Source organism: Xylocopa sonorina, chromosome 18, assembly GCF_050948175.1.
Source record: "Xylocopa sonorina isolate GNS202 chromosome 18, iyXylSono1_principal, whole genome shotgun sequence".
Lineage (NCBI taxonomy): Eukaryota > Metazoa > Arthropoda > Insecta > Hymenoptera > Apidae > Xylocopa > Xylocopa sonorina.
This window is the reverse complement of record NC_135210.1, coordinates 5,102,686-5,126,090: the sequence shown is the minus strand read 5'-3', so window position 1 is coordinate 5,126,090 and position 23,405 is coordinate 5,102,686. Positions and strand designations below refer to the sequence as shown.

Below are 23,405 nucleotides of genomic sequence, written 5' to 3'. Positions count from 1 at the left end.
CAACGATTCAACGGATAGTCTATCGGAGACTATCGAATTTCATTGTCACTGCACCCTCGAAAATGAACGTTCGATCGGACAGGTGCGGCACGATTCGTTCGGTTAACGAACCAGAAGGGGATTTAATAGGAGGCAAATACCTTTAAAGAGGGGCCTAAACTTGGATATCGTTCCCAATTAGTCGGATCGCAGTAGTCGAAGATACCTAACCGCACTCGCATATACGGGTACAAGTTCAGCTAGTTTTCTAGCTTCCAGTTGTTGAAACGTTCTTCGACGGGATGACTAATGAACGACGGGAAAGGTAGAGAGAATCGGCCATATGGTTCATCGAACGACCATCCAAATAGAAACTGTTACATGCCGCGGCAGATTTATCTGGCCAACTGTTCGCGGTTGCAATCTGTCCGATTCTTACGTATAAAGTACATGCGTATACGTGGCTCGGAGAATAGGCTCGAGTAGAAGCTGCCCTTAATTGCCGTTCCGTCGAGGTTACCGCGGTGCATCCCCTGCGATAGTAGTGACCATCCCTGGATAGAAGAGAGAATGATCGTAGGGCGGTCGGCTGGCCGTTTCGCGTGCATAAGCACGGCAAAGGGAAAGGGAAAGGGAAAGGGAAAGGGAAAGGGAAAGGGAAAGGTATAAAGGCAAAGGCAAAGGCAAAGGAAGAAATCGATACGACGCCTGCGCGACGTAGAATCTAACCCCTGTTGGAATCGGCGTCGTTCATCTCCTACTCGAGGCCAAGTTTCCACCATCCTCCTACCTTTTAGCCATCGAAAACGTTTTCGTTATCGAGGGGCGGTAGCTAGAAACTAACGAATAGAGCAAAGAGCACCACCTTCGATACTGCCAGTTGCGATCTTTCCTGTTCGCTCGAGACGTTTCACCTACTAGACGGCCTTGTGACACACCAAACTTTAACCTACTCGCTCTCTCGAGCGGTTGACCCGGATATTTTGGCTCGAGATTCAGTTACGGCCAACTAGACGTGTCCGTCCAAGATGTTTCGGAAAAGATGGCTTAAAATGCTTTCTCGTACGTTCATCGCGACATTTCACTGCTCCAAACGGCAAGAGAAATGTCAAAGATACTGCTCTATTAGGAACGTGGTTGAGCGAACACGTGGGCGTGATTTATGTACGTAATTATTATGCGTTGACGATTAGTAAACGCGCGGCCAAAACGTCATTTCCGCGGCCAATCACGGGTCGAAAGACAACACTTTTCGAACGAATTGATACGCCACTCGCCAAGATCGTACTTTCGCGAATAACATAATTACACGTAACGGCAATTGATGGTCTCCGATCGAAGACTTATTTACCGTTCACCTTGGATCGGACTCGATCCAACGAGGATGTACGACGAGTGATTCACGTGCAACCTGGCACACTTGCTCCTATTCGACCAATTTTTTCTTTACTCGCGATGCAGCGTACAACGAAAGAGGATTTGCAAAGTTTACACTTTCGCATCGTGTTTACTCGCCTCTTCCGCTTTTCTTACATTTACGTAAAGTGCGCGTATTTTGTACGCATGAAATTCGCATAAACTAAGGGATGTTCGAAATGCAAACAGCGTTACGCAACGACTTGCGATCAATTTCGTAAAACTATTAAACGCGTCCATGTTTGGTATCCGCTCTCTTTCCTAGATGCGAAAGAACAAGCTGACACGAAAAAAAAAACTGGGGTTCACGATATAGAACGGCGAAATCACGTAACAGATTTAACAAGTATTATCTATTAGTATCTGGAACAACCTGTTTGAAAACATGGCTGCGTATTAGAGACGTCCCTGACTCGGATGTAATTAGTCTGATAATACTCTTTCCATCCCTGTTCCTTTTCAGCTTTCTGCTCTGAGAACGAACAGGTAGACCCAGCAAAAACAATTTCCACGACTCCATTTTGTGGTTTCGTTTCAGATCACGATACTATTTTTATTATACACGCTCAAAGTTCCGCTTCGCGTTTACTTGATAAAGTATCCGCGGCTATTTACCGTTTATAAATAGCCGCGAGATTTTTCTTTTGACGGAACATTTTCCCTTAACGACAGTCAATCGTAGTGAATAACAGGTAAACGTACAACTTTCATATTATTATAAGAGTCGAGTGAAAATGTAAACTTGTCAAAATTAAACTCGTTACGTTTGGGGCAATAATATTCTTACGCGGTCGTATGGGCACGTTATGCAATGTCAAAGTGATATGACCAGTCCGAGCGTTGGATCGTATTACATGTTAAGAGTTTTGTTTTCTAAAAAGGTTCAAGAAATGTGATTGAAGAAATCTCGTTGCATCGTCCGCGATCTTCAATCATTTACGTGCAACAGTGTATAAACGCAAAAAACGAAATCAAATTTTATACACTCGTTTCGAGTTGCCAACGAATATCATCGAGTATTGTTCTTTGACACACACGTAATTACCGTCCGGAAATAAAAGAGTCGTTTACAGAGAGACGTGCAATGACAGCACGTCATTCCTTTTGACAGCGTCCTTATCCACGGTCACGTGCTGCATATGTTTATGTATCGCGAAACCGTTTATTGTCCACCTTTCCTATCGCTATTAAACTTAAACAAGCTCTGAAATAAAGTACGCGAAGGAAGGTGCGGTAATATTCCGAGGTTCGTGTCGTTCAATTTCCGCCATTATATTCTATTTCCAATCTACGCACGAGGAAACTTTCATATCATCTAAAATGTAATATACGTCAATTCGTCGACGATAAAAACGAGATATGAAAATTACACCGTTCTACAGGCAGCTCGAACAATGTCGTTAGAAAATACTTAACTGGCGATCGATCAGAGGTGATGTGATAAAAAATTCGAAATCGAGGAAAAAGAAGTAGTGACCACCCGTTTCGGTTCAACGAATGGATGACGATGACTCTATGGGATTGTATGTCTATCAAGTAACTTACCAAGAGTAGTCGAAAGGTCGTCCTGAAAAACAGCTGATCCGGCTGGCTCTGGTGGGTGTCGCTTTCGTTCAAGTTTCTTAATCGTGATCGGCTAACCTCCAAAACAACTAGCTGCCCAATCGACTCGAAAAGGTGCGGGGTGGGTAGCTGATCGTATGGAACGCACCTCGCGTATCTCTTTCGCCTGTCTCGTCAGCGAAACTTCAAGTTCTGTTGCAGTTATAGCGGCACGGAAAGATCACGAGGATCGGTGGTAATAACGAAGGGTGGCCGTTGCATCATATATCGTTGCCAGGCGAACGGGACGTAACCCAATTCGCGGCTGGCAGCTTCTGTTTCTGCTTCTGTCTCTCGTCTCATCCCTCTTCTCGTTCTTCCGTTCTTTCCGAGAAAATGTTCACTCACAGGGGCGAATGATGGTACACAAGACACCGCGATTCACTGTAACAATCACCAAATAGTAAACACACCGCGCAAAGACAGTTAGTGAAGAAAGGGGTGGTTGATTCTGTCTTTTTCGCGAGGAGATCGGCATAAGCCGATATCCCTGAGCACACTGCCAACTATACGTATCCAGGTAACTTGCTCTCGCTATCTATTTCTCTGGAACAATCACCGAGCAAAAGGACGCGACAGAAAAAACCACCGTGAGACGACACGAGTGTCGAAACGAAGCGAACCCCACACTCGCACCAGTGGAAATGATACTGCGGCTTCGTGAGACTTTATTCCGTATATACTGTACATGAATGCCAATGCGCAGGCGCAGTACGGTTTTAACTATCCGAAATCCGTTTAACTTTACATCGTATGAACTTTGAAAATTTCTCGATATATCTTACATCGATTAACATTTTCCTTAATTTATGAATTTTCTCCCTTCTGCATGCATGTAAACATTTAAATAAAATCAATTCCATCTACTAATAGCAAAAAATAACCATTTTTTCATACTCCTATTCTAATTCAATTCTATTTAATTGTATCATTACTTGAAATATTGAAGATCGATTCTAATACTTTTTGGATACGAAACTCAAAAAGAATGGATGTAAAGATAAACGTCGCTTGTTTTTCATATATAATACGTTATTATATTAAAATATAAATGCGCCTCTTTAACTACATATTAATGTAGTACATTATATATATATATATATATATATATATATATAATATATAGTACAATTACATTTTTTGTGTCACCAATTTTATGGAGATTGTAATTCATACCAAGATTATGACAAATATGAACATTTGACTTTCCAATGAACACTATGTACGGTTAAAAAAAAGTGATAGGATTTATACATACATTTAGGATCTAGAGATAAGGCAGTTGATCGAAAAATAATATAAATCCTAGATTTTCAATTGTTGTCATTAATAGAGGATGTACAAAATACAAGTAACATTTCAAACTTTACAATTGCAACCATATTAAAGCGCGTTAAGCGCTCAATCACACAAATAGGAAGAACAGATGATTTTGGACTTTTCACTGTTCGTCCTTATCTTTAGCGCCGTGCTTTAAAATTCGTGTAAATTCTATATAATCGAACATTGATCCCTTGATGGGTGCTTCACGATACATTTCGTCAACGTCATCGTCCGTAAATCTAGAAACACAAAAAAGAATAGTAACAAAAAATATTACATTGCGCATAATAATTACCTGTCTCCCATTGTTGTAAGCAACTCTCGAAGGCGTTCTTCGTTTATATGTCCGGTATTTTCCTCGTCAAAGCAACCAAATGCATTTTTAATAACATCCTCTGGATCAGTACCTTGAAGTCGTTCACCGAACAAAGTTAAGAACATTGTAAAATTAATTGGTCCCGGAGCTTCGTTCATCATTGCTTCCAAGTATTCGTCAGTTGGATTTTTGCCTAAGATATAGATGGAGCATAATTATGTGTTTTGAGAAATTTCTAGTTAGTAGATAAAGGGCTGTCTCCACGTCTTACCTAAAGAAGCGAGCATATCGTGAAGATCTTCTTTATCGATGAAACCATCGTGATTTTGATCGATCATATTGAAAGCTTCTTTAAATTCGGCAATTTGGGCTTGGTCAAACATCGCAAAGACATTTGATGTCGCACGTTGTGCACGTTTCTTTGTCGTTGCACGACGTCCGGCCGTTTTGCGCGAAGACATAGCTGTACTTCTGAGAATTACAGAGAGAAACTTTAGTTTAACTAAACTTAGCTTACTTTTTTCATAAATAGCATTACAAATGGAACAGAGGTTATGTAAATTTGGTCATGTTAAACTAGAATAGCGATACGAAATAAACACTCGGCGTACCTAAATACCAAGATCGTCATTATTGAACTACTATTTATTTTTGGACAATTAATTTAGATAATCACGGCGTAACTAAAATCAGGATAAAAATAAGATCGTCAGCGTGACGGTTCGATAAAGGGGACATTAAACTATACGTCTATAGATATCTACTACTCTAAACTTACGTCTATAGAATACTTATTCATCAAGCCACACAAGTGAAGATCAAGTTGAAATTTGTATTTTATTTACCTTTCTGTTTTCAAAATTTCTTTCAGCTATATTCGTACGAATTATATTTGATTTTCGATTTACCAGAAATTCCTTAGAGCTCATATAAAATAATTACCATATAGAACGAATATCATTGGACCAACGAAAACATAAAATTAAATATATTAAATTGCAAGGATTAGGAAAAAAAGAAAAGTATGCATATCATTCGAAACGACACACAATAACAATGGCCGTCTTGTAAGCCAAGGAAATGCTGTCAAATATTTCGCATTTCTCAAATCACAACCGTATGTTGCAACTTAAGAAATGGAAAATCTTACGCCTAAATGTTAAGATAAATAGAGGAATTTGTACCAACCTGATTAATACTAACAAACAGATCGAAAAGAGGAAAAATTGAAGCAACAGAACGGCACAGACACTCGTGCACCACTGTGACTCACGTTACGCGTCACTCTATGGTTATTCACCACACCCGAGTAAGTGTCGACATCTGGTGAAGGATCGTTTATCCGTTGCACGCACGAGCCTTTTCTAGACATACACAAAAATTAGGCCACACTGCAATGAGAAAAAAGAAAGCACACTTTCTGTAACGATCAATATTTTCCTTACAATTTTTGCTCCATTATAGAAAATTAAAACAACCTATGAATGAATGCAAAATATATCAAGTTGTACCAATAATAATGTGATTTTGAATTTTAAACATACTACAGTGATTTCAGTATTTTATAATGATCGACCTATCAGGTAATGATATGTATTTGGACCTTCTGTCCGATATAGGAGATGAGCCTATTCATCTTGAAAAGGACACGTCATTATATACCGTAATTGGAGTAAGCTGTTCACAGAAAAATCCTTACCTTATAAGGCAACGAAAGTGTTCTATACAGTTGTTTCCCACTATTTCTTCACCACTTATACTTTACAGAAATAATTTACATTAGAGCAATTAAAAAATAGTTTTGTACAGTCGATCATTACATTACAAGAACGTATGTAATAAAACAAGGGCATTGGTTTCTTTATTCGTATAACCAATGAACACAAAAGGTTATGTTACAAATTCGTCACTTGAAATTTACAAATAATAATTCTAAATTAAGGAAATACTTTATATATGTACATAATAATACATAGGTTCAATTTTGTTTCGTGTTTTCTTTGTCATCGAAGTACCAAAGAAATTGCATATAGAAAGTATTGACATAAATTTCTTCGTAGACTCATCGTTGTCTCGTTAACACACACTTTACTTTACTTATTTACATGTAAATCGGCGATGCGCTAAATACAATAACGATAAATAGAGATAACAAACTTTAGCGTATCCGTATTCTTCTATCTGTACATAAATAATACCTGATTTCAAGAGACATTCCGATTTTAGTCACCGTATTTCAAACTATCGCACAGACACTCCGTTAATTGTGATGCCATTCCTGTTTGGAATTGGTTCCGCTTCGTAATGTCCCGACCTACCGTAATGTCTTCTTTTGCTGGTACTGTAACTTTAATTTCACAGAAAAAATTCATCAGTCTCATCCTTTCTTTTCGTTTATTCCGATGGAAAAAATTTCGAGCAAACATTGTGGTTTTGGCTTACCCGTAAGTACTACCATTTAGGCTGTATGGACTATCGTAAAGACCGTCCTCTGGAACATTTTCGTACATAGTATTAGGTGTCCCGTCGTTAAGAGTCGCGTAAGACATAACAGCTGCGTTTTGATCTTCTTTTCTTTCAGCTGCTTGAACATTTTCAGTATTCTTTACTGGTGTAGCTTTCCTCCTAAAAATTATTTTTCCAAAAATAATTGATTGTTTTTATTTAAAAATAAAGTTTCACTGGTATCATCACACATATATGTGTGTATATATATATATATGTATATAAACTTTACATACAGTCTTAAGTAAACGAGTCCAAGTATAAGTAATATAAATATAATAACACCTGCTCCGATTCCAACACTAGTACCTACTCCTTGCGCCTCTGCTACTTCATTCGGCATTACTGTTGGATGGACAAACGTTAAAAATATTAAGATTGTACAAATCTGTCACACAAATTTGTTTCACTTACATTCACATTTGGGTTCTTCCCCGCTCCATGAGCCAGTGTCTAGACACTTTCTCAAAAATGGCCCTGTTCTTTCGTATTGCGGCAAACAATGATATTCCGCCGTTCCACCGTAAGTAGTAGTTCCGTTTACGACTATTACTCGTCCGTTTTCTATAGGCCCTGGATGTTTGCAATCAACCGCTGTGCAATTTCAATTTAGCGAATTACAATCTCAATTTTATTTTAATTCAAGTTATTTAAGAAAGATCAAAGTGATATATTTACAGAAACAGGCAGGTGTGCTTCCACTCCAAGATCCATTCTGTAAGCACACTCTGGTTTCGTTTCCTTCCATATAAAATCCACGCGGACAGCTATAGTGAGCTACACCACCCACGCTATGAGTCGAAACTTGCGTAGATAGCACTCCTTCTTTCTCAGGATCTTTACACCTAATTTCTGTACGCGCAAAGTACATAAATCAATATCATTATCCCAGACAACTGTAATTCGTAATTTCTCATATATCTCCCGCCTTAAAGGTAAGAGAGAGAGAGAGAGAGAGAGAGAGAGAGAGAGAGAGAGAGAGAGAGAGAGAGAGAGAGAGAGAGAGAGAGAGAGAGAGAACTTGAGATAAAATTTAAACTGGCGCAATTACCCTTGCAAACTGGAGTGTCGTTGCTCCAGGTGGCATTCTCAAGACACAGTCTTCTGGCGAATCCTTCTAATTCAAAATTACCGTCGCACTCGTAAAGTGCAGCTGCTCCATAGTAAGTTGCGTTCGACGTTAAAGTGTATCTTCCGTGTTGAATGTGTTCTGGCTTACCGCAATCGACGTCTGGAAAATGCATTTTAATTTATTCAAATAAAGTGACACCTCGCGACGGTTAAAGTAGGCCAATCCTTCAAGTTCCTTACAGACGCATCGCGGCACCTCGCCGCTCCATTTTCCATTATCTTCGCAAGTGGATAGAGGTTCTCCGACTACTTTGTAACCCCTCTCACAGCGATACTTCGCAAGGGCACCGATCTTGTAAGAAGTCGCACCGGTATTTGAATTCTCCGGAGTTCCGGTGCGAATCAAAGTTCTACCGTACATTCGATCGTTCCCAGTCACCGAAAGAATTCCATGCTCTGCGTAAACGGGTTCCGGGCAACGAATCTCTGGAAATGAAAGGTTACAAACAATATCAGCTATCTGTGCCATTAGGAGTGTTTTGAAATGTACAAGTACCTTCACACTTTGGAGTCGCGTCGCTCCATTGACCATTGTCTAAGCAATATCTTCTCGACACTCCAGCTAACTTGTAATTCCTCGTGCAACTGTAACTGATTTCACTACCAAGATGCGTCGTTTCATTCACGTATTCTATATATCCGTTCAAGACCGGCAAAACTTTTCCGCAGTCTACGTCTGTAAAACAAAACAATCGCTGATAATTTATTACCGTAAAGTACTATAATCCTCTGAAAGGGATCCATAATGAATATAGAACAAAGAAAGTTACACTCGCAGCTCGGAACTTCTCCAGACCATTCACCGTCTCTACCACAAATACGTCTGGCTTCACCATGGAGTAGGTGTCCCGGCTCGCAGTAGTAGTCAATGGCACTATGAACGTTCATGTCGTACCCGACAACGTAGCTTCCTGGTGGTATCTCGGGTCGCTCGCAAACAATTACTGCATCGACGCGATAATCGAGAATCGTTCATTATTTTTGTTGTACCTTTTAATAGTGCATTCGAGTTGAGAAACATTTAGATGTTCCAGTTACCTACATTCGCATACTGGTGTGTCGTGGCTCCATTTCCCTTCTTTGGTACATTCCTGTGTCGCTTCTCCAATCAGTACATAATCTTCCAAGCACGTGTAGACGGCGAAACTCTTAACCGTGGTAGTGGCATTAATTAAGGTCACGGAACCAAATTCAATCTGAGCGGGTGCTCCGCAATCGATGAAACGACATTGGGGCGCTTTACCTGACCATTCCCCACCGACGTTGCACGTAAGAACCTTTCGAAATTTATTGTCCGTGTTAGCGACGTATAATATTCCGTGCACGGCATAACTATTTAAATCATGAACAACTTGCGCAAACAACTCTTGAAACTGTTATAAATATAATACCGTTGTAATCGCTGCGAAATATGGACGAAATGGAATTCGTGGTTGATGCCTCGAGCATAACAAATGAGAGAAAAGAGTACCCGGTACGATGACAATGTACGATGACTAGTTGAATAATCTCTAAAACTGCTTACATTGTCTCCGAATAAAATGAAACCATTTTGACAGGAATAGGTGGCAATCGAGCCTGTTCTTCTTCCGGTGGTCGTAACGACTCCCCCATTAATTTGCGGTGGTTCCGGGCACCAGTCAACTGGAAGATAGTCAAATATCAGATACTTACAATTATGATTACAACTATGAGTTGGAATGACGCCGGTATAAAATTGATCTTGTACATAAGCATTGGGGTTGATGTCCACTCCAAATACCGCCGTCCCCGCATCTGCGTCTAGTGTCGCCGAGCAAAGTATAATTTTCTTTGCAAGCATAATCGGCGAGCGCGCCGTGGGTTGTTCTTTTATCAACCAACGTGATCGCGCCGTTCTCCAGTTCAGGCAGAGGACCGCAGTCGACGACTGCAAACATTTCAACAATGACTCACCACGGTTTACGTGGTCTACGCACCACCTATACCAATTAATCCTTACATTTGCATGTGGGCGCCTCGCCACTCCAAAATCCGCTTGCCTTGCATATCCTGCTCTTCGAACCGATCAACATGTATCCGTCAGGACAAACATAATCTATCGTAGCTCCTATGTTTCGCTTGGTACTTGTTATCGTTGTATTTTCTGATTTGTCTGGCCTGCCGCACATAAGTGGTCCTGGTCAAATAAATAGGACAACAATTTTCTTACTTTTGAATTGAATTTATGAAAACGCATATCGATCGATACTCACTGCTTTGACATATCCAATGCAAATAGTCAAGGTTGCAACCGACGTCATTCCAAAGCCAGTTGCGACCGCCGTCCAACACGACACAATTTTGCTCACCGTTATAGTTGTTTGGTTGATCTTTTCCCCAAGAAGGTTTCTGCACAATCTCACCTGAAACGATGAAAAAAAAAAAAGACATTATCTTTCCGTTTACATAGTGGCATTTCGTTCAAAACGCAATAATAATCAGACGATTATCAGAGGATAACAAGTTCGAACAGACGCTCGCGGGTGTAACTTCCCGTTGATTTCCTCATAGTGGTAACTTTCACGTTCTATTTATTAGCGCGTGCTGTTGCGCCGACAACAGTCGGCCGTGTCGAGCCGATCTTCGATTTCGCAGGCCTCGCTGACTATGGTATACGTATAGATCGGAAACGAATTTCCAAACGACACTTCGGACTGAACGGGATTCGAACGGGAAACGAACGGAACTACAATTATCGTGTAATTACGAGACAAATTGATTGGCTCGGGTCGACGAATCTCGACTAGCGTCCCCATAGAATAACGTGGCGATAAACAGATTCAGATGAGAAAAATATCGTTGAAAACAATGAATAATACGTACCGTCAACCCATCGCCAAGTTCGCGCAGTTATCAATGGCTCCTTCTGAGCACCTATCCAAACCAGCTGCGTCTTTAGTTTGTCCTTTCGCCTCTCGAGATTGTTCAATATGTATACCGAGGCTGCGCCCTGTAAAGAGAGAAGAGGGAAATTATATGGATGAAATAGAAACAGAAGAAAGATGAAGCCAGAGAGTGGTTGTTGTACAGACCTCGAAGCCGTGAACGAGATGGCCGCCTCTCGTCTGGCAGTAATTTTTCGCCTCTTTGAAGGAGCCACCCTTTTTCACGACGAACTCGTAACAGGTGGAATTGAACACAGCCAAGTCAGCGTCAGCCGGTGTTCCGGTGTATGCGCACCTGTCCGTTGAGAATTCTACGAGAAATCAATGATATTATTTGACCAGTTGTTTGGCAATAATTCGCGGTATTCAATTAACAACTTACCGTCAACGGCAAATACTTCCACCTCGCAGAGACTCAAGCTGCCCTCGACACCGACCAACTGCAAGAATACGTACTGACCGATCAAAGCTCTGGCGCACATGAACGTTTTCGTGATTCCTTCCTCTGCAAGAATCGCTCGATCGAGCTTATCAATTTCAAAGGAATAAAGTGACGATTTATTATGCATTTATTTCGCAGCTGCTTACCAATCGTGCCAGGAAACCAAGCGCACAAGGGGTTGCGTTGTAATTCCACGCTACTGTTTCCGACACGTATCTCGATATCCTGAAGAGGTTTGTGACCTATCGGGAATGAAAGAGCACTTTCAATTTCGTTTCGATATCGTTCGATCTAATGCATATTTAAAAGCGTTTAAACGGAGAGAAACGTTTCTCCGAAGAAAGTTTCGGTTATATCGGTCGGTCCTAATTTCGCTCTCCATTCCGCTCTCCATACACGAAGCATAGAACGAAGGTAAGGTAAAAGAAAGAGGAGGAGTAAAAAGAAAAATTTACCGCAGCAACCTCTGGTCGTTACTCTGACGACTTTTACCGAATACGATTTGAGAAGGTCGACCTTCCACCATGGGCTAGGCTCGCTCTGAGTCTCCGTGCATCGCTTTCCATCGTGCTCGGTGCTCGCGTCCCCGTCGTTTCCATGGCTAGCATCTCCGCCTCGCACGGTCGTCGATTGATTCGTTGGTTTGCGGAAGGCGACATTCGTGCCTGTGAAAAAATTACAGTGTGTCCAATAACGAAGGGAAACGATTATCCGATTATCCGGATTATATATATATGGTTAGTTTCACCATCATTTTTCCGCATTCTGCTCTGTCGGTCGTTTCAAATAATTTCTACGCGAAGCAGTTAGTAGAGCAGCCGGTGTTGCAGTTTTAGCGGACTGTCGCCGAACAAATACCTGGTTGCGTAACGTTTCAACGGCACACGTTTTGTCGTTCGACGGAAACTTTCTTTTCACAGCCGTTTCAAACCGATTTTGCCGGTAAAAGTGAAACGTCGCGTCGAAGAAAAAGAAAAAAGTGAGACCGATATCGGGACCAAAGGTCGACGTATTTCACCGAGACAGCTTGGTAGCATACGAAAAATTTGCTTTCTATTGGTAACTCTCTGCTGCATTTTAACAGGAAAGAGTTCAATTTCATCGATCGCAACGCGAATTCTGTCTGGATGCGCGCCGAGGAGAAAGCTGCGAATCGGTCACTTTTTGGAGCAAAGTCTCGTTACAGAGACTTGTATTATCACTTACCACAAAATGGAAGGTCTCCTTGCCATTTCCCCCGGGCGTTGCAGACCAGGCTGCCACTGCTGAGAAAGCGATAGTCGGATGAAATAATCCAAATTCTCTACTTGATTGTAAACAGTGCGGGATGAGAAAATGGGACGTGGGCACGCGAGCAAATATCGTCAACCATACAAATTACAAGAAAACGGAGAAAGTCTGTAATAAGCGGTGCCATCGACAACCATCGTGCTATACAAACGGTCGTTTCGCTTGGCTGAAACTCGAGCAAATTCATAAATGTTGCAAAGAACGATGCAAGATTATTTTTTCAATTTAGCTACGATACTCTCTAGCACGTTCTTCTAACTATATCTTCTACATGACTATGGATAAATAATGGTCGATCAGTCTTACCCGAACAATTCGTATCCGGCGTCGCAAGTGTAAGTCGCCAAAGTGCCAGTTGCTAAGGATTCATCGGATAATGACACCTCGGCGTTCATCGGTACAGCCGGATGGCCGCAATTCAGTCCTGTATGCGACAGAATTACGTGGTTCTTCAGTGGAAAGTACACTGTTTTAACGCGATGAAATTGAAGAGAATTTTTTTTCTTTTTACTACCGAAGGAGGAACTTTCATAGCTTTGTGTATCACCAAGTTCGCAGAATTTGTTATAGATCGAATTTGAATAATTTACATTCGAATTTAAACTCTGGACGACAGTTAGGAGAAAGGAATTTCCGATTGCGAGGCGATTAACGTGGCTTTCTTTTCCAGTTTATGTAAGTACGCACACGCATCGATCGTTAATCCGCGAGGGGATGTCAAGGCCACACCGATGTCATTCCGCGTAACGTTCAAATTTTCCAAGCATTTGTTCATATTTCACTTTCAATGTTGACTCGGGACAATGGCTGGGCGACGACAGCCCAGGTAAAGAGAAACCTTGGTTGGTCAGAATCCCACGCGTTTACCATTATTCGAGCTGGTACGAGTCGGGAAATTGTACGGAAGATTTTCTCGATGATCGTCCGCTAAAGGTGCGAAATTAGTAGGTCGAGCTATAAAGTAACGAACAACAGTTTGAAACTACCCGTAGAGAATCTACGATCTACGGAACTACATCTCGAGAAGCTTTCGCTTCTTCTAGTAAAAAGCTTGACTATTTTCAAACGCAACGAAATTAGCGTTAACTAACGCTACTGCTAGCTAACGCCGAGTTGCGGCGAAGATTAATGATCATAATCGTTTGAATCGAATACCTGTGAGAATACATCAATTAATTCGATCGTGGGGTGAAAGCCAGCCTCCTTTATTTCGGTCCAAATATTCGGGAAGTTTCGGTGTTTCTCATGGGACACCGAGTTACCGTTTCGTGCGAACGAGTTAATTAAAGCGATTATTTCGATTCGAAACGCGTCTCACGAAACGGGTCTATGTTGAACAGCTTTTTCCGTTGCTCACTTTCTATATACGATAATTAAAATCATTTCTCTCCATCAGTCGGAGCTAAACTACTTAATTAGCCTTAGCAAAGAGAAATACTGTTAACAATAAAGGTCACCTTACCACATCGTTTCAAGTAACTTTGTACTCTTTCTCTTTGATCGAACTCTCATTACAAATAATTCACTGTTAAATGCTAGGTTTAGTTTGGTCTTCGGTATTCGCCGATCGCCTGATGGGTCTGGGTCAGGCGGTTACAAAACTTTGAAGCCGAAATAACGGTACGACACGGAGCTACTTCGGATCGAGACTACTACCGGTGAACCGTGTCACGGTACAGTTCTTGGTTTATCGCCATTTTCCATTATCCGCGATCAAATGCGGTTCGACACAAATTATTATTTTTTTTTTTTTTTTTTTTTTTTGGCTCACTTGACGGTAGAACGTGAAACGTGAAAAATAAAACGGCTTATTCATCGCGTAACTTTTGCAATAATTGCTCCGATGTACATAATACACTGAGGAGGGGAATACACCTCTGCAATGTGTCTGTGTATAATGTTGCACGTACAAAAGGCGATTGTCAGGAAGTTGGAAAGTGGGCGTGTCTGTTTGCGATCTATCTCGTGGAAAAAAAAAGAGAGATCGATCTCGTCAAGGATATGAACGATGTAATTGAAAAGTAGATTTCAAATCTTTCGCATGGAATGTAACTGTCTAAGGTGTAAGGTGTAAGGTTGACGTTTGGAGTAAAAGGGCATTTATAGGATGATAAAAACGAAAAGGGAAAGTGGGTAATCGTAACGAGGTACGCGTATTACGTGTTATCACGTTTACGTAAAGATACCGAGAGCGAATTTTACAACGACCACCTGGTGGGTCGGAGGGAAGGAACGGGAAACCGGTTGACGTTGTTATTCGGTTTCGCGTAAGATGAGGATCCACTGGAAGTAACAGACGGTGTGTTGGACGGTTCGGAATTGTCAGTGCCGGTTAAAACCTCCAATTTCGAATCGAAATTTGGTGAACGATAGAGAGTTTCCTCAGCTATTGCTCTTCTATACTATACTCGAGGTGTGAGAGCACGTGGCGCACCATTGAACGCGTGTCAGGAAATGAAAACCGTCAGGAAAAGAAAACTTGTTGGACGGAACGTTTCAGCAAAGTTGATTCGAAGGATTGTGCAATTCGATGGTGTACGAGGTGCAGGAATCGCGTTCCGTGTTCGCGGCCACCAACGAAATTACCCGTGGTCCGTCGTGCATGTTGATGATCACGGTACAAAGGAAATGGTACCCTACCGCCTGAAATTTCACCTGTATCGACATGGTGGCAATGATCAAACCGCATGGTGTGCCCCACCCTGGGCGGGGTGTGCAAAGTAGTATCGCGTGCTTCTCGGCTTAACAGTCTAGCCAAAACTGCCGTCGAGCGGCTAGAACTAAATGTTACGACGGTCTCAGCTTGCCTCGATGGAAACACGAATCGTGCAAGTCTATGGCGTTCGACACGCTTCCTCTTTTGCGAGAACGAAAGAAAAGCGTTCACCTAGAATCTCAGGGACGCTTTTACTTCCCCACCTGAACGCGAACTTCAACGCGTTACATTGGTCCGCTCGTTTGCGAATCGACCTATTACCCTATCCTTCTATATCGCCAACGATCACCACGAGTCCCTGGAATTGGTTCGGTCAGAGCCGTGCGAACTGGACCCTCTCGCTCATATCATAAATTACTTATCGAACTAACCATGGGAATGGCTGTACAACAAGGAATCTTAAATAGCCTTCGGAGGCTAGATTATGAAATGGGAAATGTTTGAAAAAAATAGGTGAAAATTAATGTTGAAATACTTATTATCGTTGACCAAGGTGTTGCTTTCGAGCTACGATTGCCCTTCTATGAAAGACTCGTCCGTCCTACGCGTTTTTGCTCGTAGAAATGAAAGTTCAAGCGAGTGTTGTTACCTGCTACGAAATAGACTCTGGTTACGTGTCGATGACGTAAAACGTATCGCTTCGAATTTAGTAGGTCTTTATTAACCGCTCGAATAAACGAACGAACGAATAATGAATCGATAAACGAACAGTCGATGAAAAAAAGTGGTTCCTTGGAAAGTAGAAGCGTCGTTCGAAAATTACCGTACAGCCGTTAATAACAATACTGTGCCTTGATGTAGGTCAACTAGGAGAATAAGAGTTACAAAAGGCTACAACCAGTCTTGATTCGTACGTCCAAGTAACCAGTTATCCAAATTAAAGTTAACGAGAGAAAATAGGAAAATGTGAGATCGAAGTACGTGAAAATGAATCGAATAGCCAGGAGAGGCACGCCAGACAGGAAAGGTGAATGCAAATTCATTCTGTTTCCAGTTGGCTTACCTGTTGAATATTTGTAAATGGTCCGTTGGTTTTGTAAATCGCGCCTGCTATTAAAGCGAAGCATTTCAAGGTGGGGCCTATGGAGACTATTTTCATCGCTGCCTCTGCTTGGGGACAAAAATAACCGTTATCGGGTGAATTTTTCTTTGGAAAAAGGACTGAAAACCTAGGTGGAATGCGCAAGGTTTCGAAGAAACAAACACACAAAGCGACTGGAACCTGTGCGTTTTATTTAAAGCGGATACACCGGGTGACCTCGAGACACCAGAAAATCCGCGTGGACGAGAATCGAGTGGGCGGTACCTGTTTTGTACGCTTGTATTCCTTTCTTTGACGTCAGGAACAAAACTTGAGAACAAATTGAGAATACTGGACTGTCGATCATTGGTTTTAATTGGCTAATTAGAATATCTGAGTAAATAATCCTCTCCCCTTTCGGTCACAGTGTATCGGGAATGATACGAAAGTCAATGTACGATAGGTCGAATCGCACGTGTTACTAAATAGGAAATTATTGGAAGAAATTACTCAAAGATACATGCCTTCTGCGGCCACAACGAGAATCCCTAAAAGGGATAGGAGAATCTGTCGCGCCATCCTTGATATATCGGTTCTCTGGTCTCGACGAAAGCCGAGATCACATCGAAAGCGTACTAACTTTGATCGCGATCATCCATAAGAGCGCGTATCCGCTACCGGAGAACACTTTGTCGTGCACCACGGAAACTTTCACGAGAAGTTTCTTTGTTCGTTGCGTGGTAACGATGAGAACTTGCTCCAATAAACAAATGTATTCCTTCTTCTTCTTCTTCTTCGATCAAATTTGTACAGTGAACTAGAAAACTTCACTATCGAATTCGCGCACAGGTGTAGTAGTTCAAAGGTGTTCAAAGGATTCAACAGCACCTTCTTGTTTTACCGTTCGAACGACAACCTTTCTCAGTCACCGTATGCGATCGAACAACGAAACGATCGTCCTTTCATGATTTCGTTAAACCCACTTGACCATTACTCGCACCACTCGAAATTATTCGTTGTACTCCATGTTCGATCGGGACTTTACTTTCGATTCTTCATGACTTTCGGCGTCGACGTTGTTTCTTCCGTTGCCCATACGGGGCGGGAAAGCGTCCCACCAGCGATCACGTCAAAGGAGTATTACTCGAAAATCACCGTGGCTTTCGTTGAACCGCGAGACAAATGGTTCTTCTCTCACCGAGGACCGTTAAACACGATTTTTCGACAGCATTTTTACTGACCGTTTGGTCGAATATCGACCGAGTATCACGATCCGTTCCCTTCACTAGCCGTCCGTCGAGTGCCAGAGACCTCGAGTCTCTTGTACTCCTTCGACATTATGAAAGTACGGTGTACCGTGGTTTGCTGCATGTTCCGTGCATTCAGCCGGCTACTATGGGGGAACCTACTACCTTCGATTACGTTCTTCCCGACTTTTCGCTTTACAATCGATAACAAGAATGCTTTATTCTTGGTTATCTTTCTCGTTACAGATTAAACAAGTCTAAATCCTATTCCTTTTAGGATTGATCAACTGCCACAGAAATTTTCTCTTTCCCAGTTCTATTCTACTGTTTAAGGACGAATTATTTAACTGACTTTTCTTTTTGACGCTCGTGTTCCGCTCGCACCCAGTAGGGCAAGATTACCATCTTCTTCCCGAGTACTACGTATTTTTATAATACTGTGTATTTGTACGTAGTCATATCCGTAACATTTCCAAGGTAAAGTAGCTAGCGTACGATCAAGCGGCTACAACTTTTACTTGTACACGATTACAGAAGTGATACATTAACGGAATAAATTCCGCGGGGATAACGTTTAATTTAGCAGTAATTACTTCCTTGTGCGTAGTTGGCACGTGTACGATTGACGAAATCAACAAGTTGCAAAGTGACTTAGTTTGGTAAAATGTTTCGGTAAAATTGTATAGCCAAAACTGGTACGTGTATGTGCACACGCATTGGCTGGCTGGGCTGGCAGAATGGTCGACCCTACATCAACTGCCCACGCATCTGGATGACACGTTCTTTAAAAAAAAATATCGCTGGCCGTGGTCAGTAACACTGAAATTGTTGCGCACGAATGCATTCCCATTTTCAAATTGTGAGAGACATTTTATTCTAAATTTAATTCTAATTTATGATAATTAAACAAATGATCAAAGCTGTTTCCCTTCTCGTTGACATTGCCGATTGAATTATTGTCCTGTTTACATTGACACATTTCCATGCACTATAATGTATTACTATTTTTCTGTTCTCGTACTATTTCTCCTTTTTATAATCTCCCTAACCTTTCCTTCCCTCTATCATAAATATGTGTCACAAATTATCAAACGGTGGGAAACTTCAAGTAAAAGAATGGTGAAATTCCATCATAAATTTAAACGGTATAATGAATGTAGTTTGAAAAAATGTAGAAGCTCGAAACCGACTGTATTTTCGAGCCACGTTAATCGTTCTCATACGATCGCGTACATGTGTATTAAGAAATGCCTTATTGTTCGAATAGGGACGCTGCAAAAAGGGTAACTGAACACATCGGGGAGGTAGTAAGGAAAAAGGGATTGAAAAACACTATTAGCTATAAGGTTACACCGACTTTACCGTTACGCCCCTCCATTCTATCTCTCTTACCACATCACTCTCCCCACCTGAGTCACGATGTCCCTCGTGCCCGATCGCGTTTCCAACTTCGTTTATCATCTCCTTTCAACTTTCCTTGTCTGTCCTCCTCCATCCTTTTCTCTTTTTATCAACGCTGTCTACGTCACCACGCACTCAGGCCCCTTTCACCTCGACAAGTCTCGTGTCTTCTTTCAAATTCTCAGAGAAACGAGCCGCGATAATTCGACTGGTCAGCAAAAGTGTAGAATATATATATATATATATATTACGTATTACTACGTATTACAATACGTGAACCTATAATCAGGATCATTAAACTCTAATTAGGTCTATGCAACTTCTTCTTTAGAGAGAGAGAGAGAGAGAGAGAGAGAGAGAGAGAGAGAGAGAGAGAGAGAGAGAGAGAGAGAGAGAGAGAGAGAGACTTTAAATCGATTCGATAATGTGTATACGTGTACACTTTAAATCAGTATGATTATTCAATACATTCTAAATGTATCACAAAAGAAAGTAACTAAAGTTATTTAGATAGATGCAGGTTTTGATTATAAATACTTTTTTTTGTAAGACCTTGGGGATTTTTGCGTAGATGTTTTCTCGCTGGTGTATCGTGGGTTCTTCTTCTTCTTCTTCTTCTTCTTCTGTTTGGGGATGCATTCCTTGGACTTGAATTCTGCATCTTGTTTGTTGTTAAATTCCTGGTTTTCACAAAGATGCAGAAATGTGCCAGTGACAACCATATGGGCATAGTATAATTTTGTGATTACATAAAAAAGTTAGAAGAAATATTTGTAAAAAATTTGGAGAAGAATAATTGTTTCCAGAGAAATATTGGTAGTTACTTACCTCGGTTAGAAGTTCAGAACTGAAGGTAAGATGGCGTTGCGAGACAATTTACTCATTTCGCGCATGCGTACTCCATGTTGTATATACTGTGACAGAAGTGCGAGCGTGAAGTTCTTGTCTGTGATACGACTACGATTAATAGTAAACGCGTACACCGGTTTCATTTCGGCTTTTACATCGTTGAATTTGATCTATGAGGTATGCATGAAACGGCTTACAGCGAAATCTGTTTATTATACGCGAAATCTGTGATTTCTATGTCTTATACTAGTTTACGTAGTATCGAGGATACAACGAATAACAAGAAAACATGTAAGTGACCAACTTGCGAAGCTTTCTGTTGCAAAATTAATCATTTTCAATATCTTTGAAGTTTCTATTACTATTTTATCGTGTTCACAAATTAATTGATTACTACGTTTCGATACTAATAGGTGACTGAACTTGTTATAAAATATAAGTAAATCTAAAAGAATGTAAATATGGCAGAAGGTGGCACAGAATCAAAGTCTATTGACAATCAAGCATCTAAACTTCAGTTAGAGGTGAACGAGTGTCTCGGTAATTGGCTAGTGTACTTACAGGTTTGTGTGTTTACTGTTAATATTGCATTAAAGGGTACAAAAACAAATTATTTTTTTTTTTTGATGCAGACACTGAGTGGCCTATGTACAGCTGGTACAAAGTTAGCACAGTCGTTGCAAACACTTTTGTCTGCTCATGATACATTGGCGCAATGTAGATTGACTGGACAATGTCTCGCCGGTTGGGAAGAGCTTACGAGGGCGACATACATAGCCAGCAATACTGTGAAAAATCATATTATCTCAGCGTTAAAAGATCACGAGACTCGGGAAAGTGAAAGTGATAAACATGTATGCATACAATAACCGTAATCTTACCGTTATTGTATTGCGTTAACGTTTTCATATATTAAGTAACATAATTTTCAGGATATACTTAGGGATAATCTGCTGACATTTATAAATCTACAGTATCAATTTTGTGTTGCGTGTTGCGATTGTCTAGGTGAGAAATGAGTATTTGCTTTCGTCAAACATATTTTTGTTCCTCTGCAATATGCAAAATGATTTGGTTCAAGGCGGAATGGCAGAATGTTCCTGCTCTCAAAGTGGCACCGCCGAATGCGATATTGCTTCTCTACAACAATGCTTCGAAAGATTATATAGCTCGCCACCACCGGTGTCTTTGTCATCGACACAACAATCTGTACAAAATTGTCACAGATCGCCTTTACCATATCCATTATTTCCTCTGCAGGTGATCTTTGACTCTTCAACTTCACATTGCCACTCTTTATACTAGTACTTAACAATTCTTGAAACATTTGGTACGAAAGGTTCAAAGGAGATGGTCTGAAACTGCGGCTGCAGAAATGTCTGGTGAAGTCTCGGAGAATACAATGAGAAGATGGTCTATGCCATGGGATTGTAGAAACATCATAGATTGGCCGCGACAAGATGTTAGACCAAGATTAAGGATACCGCATCAAGATAGAAGTAGATCTACTACACCAGATACAATATGGAAAACATCTACCATGGCTAGTCAAGATGGCTTGCAAGAGGCAATTCAACTACTATCTTGTAAACCAGGTATTTACAACAGGGAATATAAACACTATTTATCGCGATTATTTATACACACACCCACACACACACACACACATATATATATATATATATATATATATACACACATATATATATATTGCCTTCACACTTACGTAGGAGTCAGACCTTTAAATCAATTATCCGCTTATAATAATCAACATATTCCGGGTGTTACTTTAACAACGTGCAATTTCGAATCGAACTATGATTCGACTATTTGGCCAGGATCTCGTAAAGTAGGTTCCTCGAGGTGTTGGCCGCACGAGTCCCACTCGAGCGATCACTCTGAACAGGCGGGACGACGAGAAAGTGATCAAAGTGCACATAGTGGAGAACACAGAGATACGGGTACAAGTGCAATTATATTAAAATATTTATTCATTTATTATTGCACCAATAAATCATTTATTATACACTGTATAGAACAAAGTGGTACTAGCGGTAGTCATAGGGACAGCAAAGATAGCATTCATTCGCACAGTGATCATAGAGAAGTCGAACTTGGTGAGTGTACGCGCTGAGCGGAATGGACAAGAAGCGAACCAGATATAACGTTTAATTTCCCCCATTAGGTACTGTAGATATATTGCCGTCGCGCAAAAGCAGCTCTTCGACAGACTCTTGCATATCAGCTCATAGTCGTTCAGGTTCCGAGAGCGCTGGTGGTGGGGTAATGCGTGATTATAGTTTAAAATAATAATAATAATAATAATAATAATAATAATAATAATAATAATAATAACAACAATAATGAAATAAGTAGTTACGGTTTTTATACATTAGTTTGAATGCATCAACGATTATGGAGTATTTATTTTACATTATTAACATTAACAATTTCAGGAATGCGCGAGATCTCAATTATATTCGATGTGGAGCGGCAGCGATTTGCCTTTCATTAAATTGCCAGAAAGCAATGAAACGCAGGATGAACATCCGCCGGTATAAAATACTCGGGTACTGATAAATAATTTTTATGCTTTCTTCCAGAACGCTGATGATGTTCATTTTATTATACTTGTAAGCGTGATGCAGTGAAACGCGCGTTAATAGTGCGTATATACGAATATAATGTACGTGATCGTTGAAACGCGTAAAACGCGGCATTTGATGTTCAATATAACTAAGTAGAGTTGAATGAGTGTGTTTATACAATATATCACGACGATACGTCGGTACATACATAATCATTCGAAGGTTGGAACGAAATAGAAATATTTATAAAAATCGATCGTAAGGTTTTTGATTGTCTGCGTTAGTTTACGCACGAGCGACTGTTCGATATTGGCCCCTTTCTAGTCTACCAATCATTTTCAGGGGAAAGTTACTCAACGTTATACGTGTGACGGAATTTCGTTTCGGAGTTCCATTCTTCGTTCAATATGAGATAAAGCTTTAATAGAATTTGCAATTTTAAGTATCAATATTACGCTAATGTTGTTATTTATATTACATATAACCGCATGAATTGAAAGCTTGAAAACCTATTAGAACATCTTCCCGTTCCGTCCCCTCGTACCGGTTCGATTTCGCATACTGGCATGATCAAATACAGTATTAAATCGTATCGTATAAATAACATTCTCTGCGCATCATCGATCGTTCGAATTGTCTGTGTTCCTCTAAATCATATCGATTGCATCGTCTG

General features: G+C 40.8%; 4 protein-coding genes across 10 annotated transcripts in view; 1 reads left to right on the top strand and 3 right to left on the bottom strand.

Annotated features, from left to right (window-relative positions):
- The window catches only part of LOC143431445 (uncharacterized), a 32,794-nt gene extending 29,377 nt beyond the window's left edge, over positions 1–3,417 (bottom strand). For 2 of the 5 annotated variants that reach the window (XM_076908191.1, XM_076908194.1), the window contains exon 1: positions 2,941–3,408. The gene's annotated coding sequence lies outside the window, so the exon portion shown is untranslated. Of the gene's footprint in view, positions 1–2,466; positions 2,485–2,940 lie in introns of those variants that run through there. The other 3 variants (XM_076908195.1, XM_076908197.1, XM_076908193.1) reach the window with 3 other exon arrangements.
- Positions 3,418–4,303: 886 nt separating this feature from the next.
- Sqh (myosin regulatory light chain sqh) lies at positions 4,304–5,966 on the bottom strand. Its single transcript, XM_076908422.1, has 4 exons — positions 5,825–5,966; positions 4,908–5,107; positions 4,616–4,829; positions 4,304–4,559 (listed from the first exon to the last, which is right to left on the bottom strand). Exons 2-4 carry the CDS (start codon positions 5,095–5,097, stop codon positions 4,439–4,441), a joined length of 525 nt encoding a protein of 174 aa, XP_076764537.1. The 5' UTR covers positions 5,098–5,107; positions 5,825–5,966; the 3' UTR covers positions 4,304–4,438.
- Positions 5,967–6,666: 700 nt separating this feature from the next.
- Positions 6,667–17,499, bottom strand: Fw (CUB and Sushi multiple domains furrowed). Of its 3 annotated transcripts, XM_076908398.1 has the most exons (22): positions 17,172–17,499; positions 13,217–13,334; positions 12,827–12,885; positions 12,076–12,285; positions 11,767–11,862; positions 11,561–11,683; positions 11,326–11,489; positions 11,117–11,243; positions 10,507–10,656; positions 10,254–10,430; positions 10,002–10,181; positions 9,798–9,916; positions 9,315–9,549; positions 9,043–9,216; positions 8,769–8,948; positions 8,453–8,698; positions 8,193–8,372; positions 7,820–7,993; positions 7,556–7,735; positions 7,378–7,486; positions 7,079–7,261; positions 6,667–6,983 (listed from the first exon to the last, which is right to left on the bottom strand). In XM_076908398.1, the coding sequence occupies exons 1-22, from the start codon at positions 17,224–17,226 to the stop codon at positions 6,878–6,880; spliced, it is 3,345 nt and encodes a 1,114-aa protein (XP_076764513.1). In that variant the 5' UTR covers positions 17,227–17,499; the 3' UTR covers positions 6,667–6,877. The 3 variants fall into 3 exon arrangements, with proteins under 3 accessions (XP_076764513.1, XP_076764511.1, XP_076764512.1); XM_076908396.1 differs by lacking the exon at positions 17,172–17,499 and having other exon boundaries at positions 13,217–13,333; XM_076908397.1 differs by lacking the exons at positions 12,827–12,885; positions 13,217–13,334; positions 17,172–17,499 and having other exon boundaries at positions 12,113–12,278.
- A 2,727-nt stretch (positions 17,500–20,226) lies between these two features.
- LOC143431511 (uncharacterized) lies at positions 20,227–22,988 on the top strand. Its single transcript, XM_076908293.1, has 10 exons — positions 20,227–20,435; positions 20,558–20,707; positions 20,777–20,998; positions 21,077–21,152; positions 21,226–21,404; positions 21,484–21,739; positions 21,875–22,105; positions 22,181–22,261; positions 22,330–22,427; positions 22,601–22,988. The coding sequence occupies exons 2-10, from the start codon at positions 20,606–20,608 to the stop codon at positions 22,703–22,705; spliced, it is 1,350 nt and encodes a 449-aa protein (XP_076764408.1). The 5' UTR covers positions 20,227–20,435; positions 20,558–20,605; the 3' UTR covers positions 22,706–22,988.
- Positions 22,989–23,405: the final 417 nt, after the last annotated feature.

Excerpts from the sequence above, each read along its gene's own strand:
- Sqh (XM_076908422.1), bottom strand. The coding sequence starts at position 5,097 with ATGTCTTCGCGCAAAACGGCCGGACGTCGTGCAACGACAAAGAAACGT. Across the intron at positions 4,830-4,907 it reads CGATATGCTCGCTTCTTTAG|GCAAAAATCCAACTGACGAA; the intron begins GTAAGACGTGGA and ends TCTATATCTTAG. Across the intron at positions 4,560-4,615 it reads CTTACAACAATGGGAGACAG|ATTTACGGACGATGACGTTG; the intron begins GTAATTATTATG and ends TTGTGTTTCTAG.
- Fw (XM_076908398.1), bottom strand. The coding sequence starts at position 17,226 with ATGGCGCGACAGATTCTCCTATCCCTTTTAGGGATTCTCGTTGTGGCC. Across the intron at positions 8,949-9,042 it reads AGAAGTTCCGAGCTGCGAGT|ACGTAGACTGCGGAAAAGTT; the intron begins GTAACTTTCTTT and ends TTTGTTTTACAG. Across the intron at positions 7,487-7,555 it reads GGAAGAACCCAAATGTGAAT|TAATGCCGAATGAAGTAGCA; the intron begins GTAAGTGAAACA and ends TCCATCCAACAG.
- LOC143431511 (XM_076908293.1), top strand. The coding sequence starts at position 20,606 with ATGGCAGAAGGTGGCACAGAATCAAAGTCTATTGACAATCAAGCATCT. Across the intron at positions 20,999-21,076 it reads AAAGTGAAAGTGATAAACAT|GATATACTTAGGGATAATCT; the intron begins GTATGCATACAA and ends CATAATTTTCAG. Across the intron at positions 21,153-21,225 it reads TGCGTGTTGCGATTGTCTAG|GCGGAATGGCAGAATGTTCC; the intron begins GTGAGAAATGAG and ends ATTTGGTTCAAG.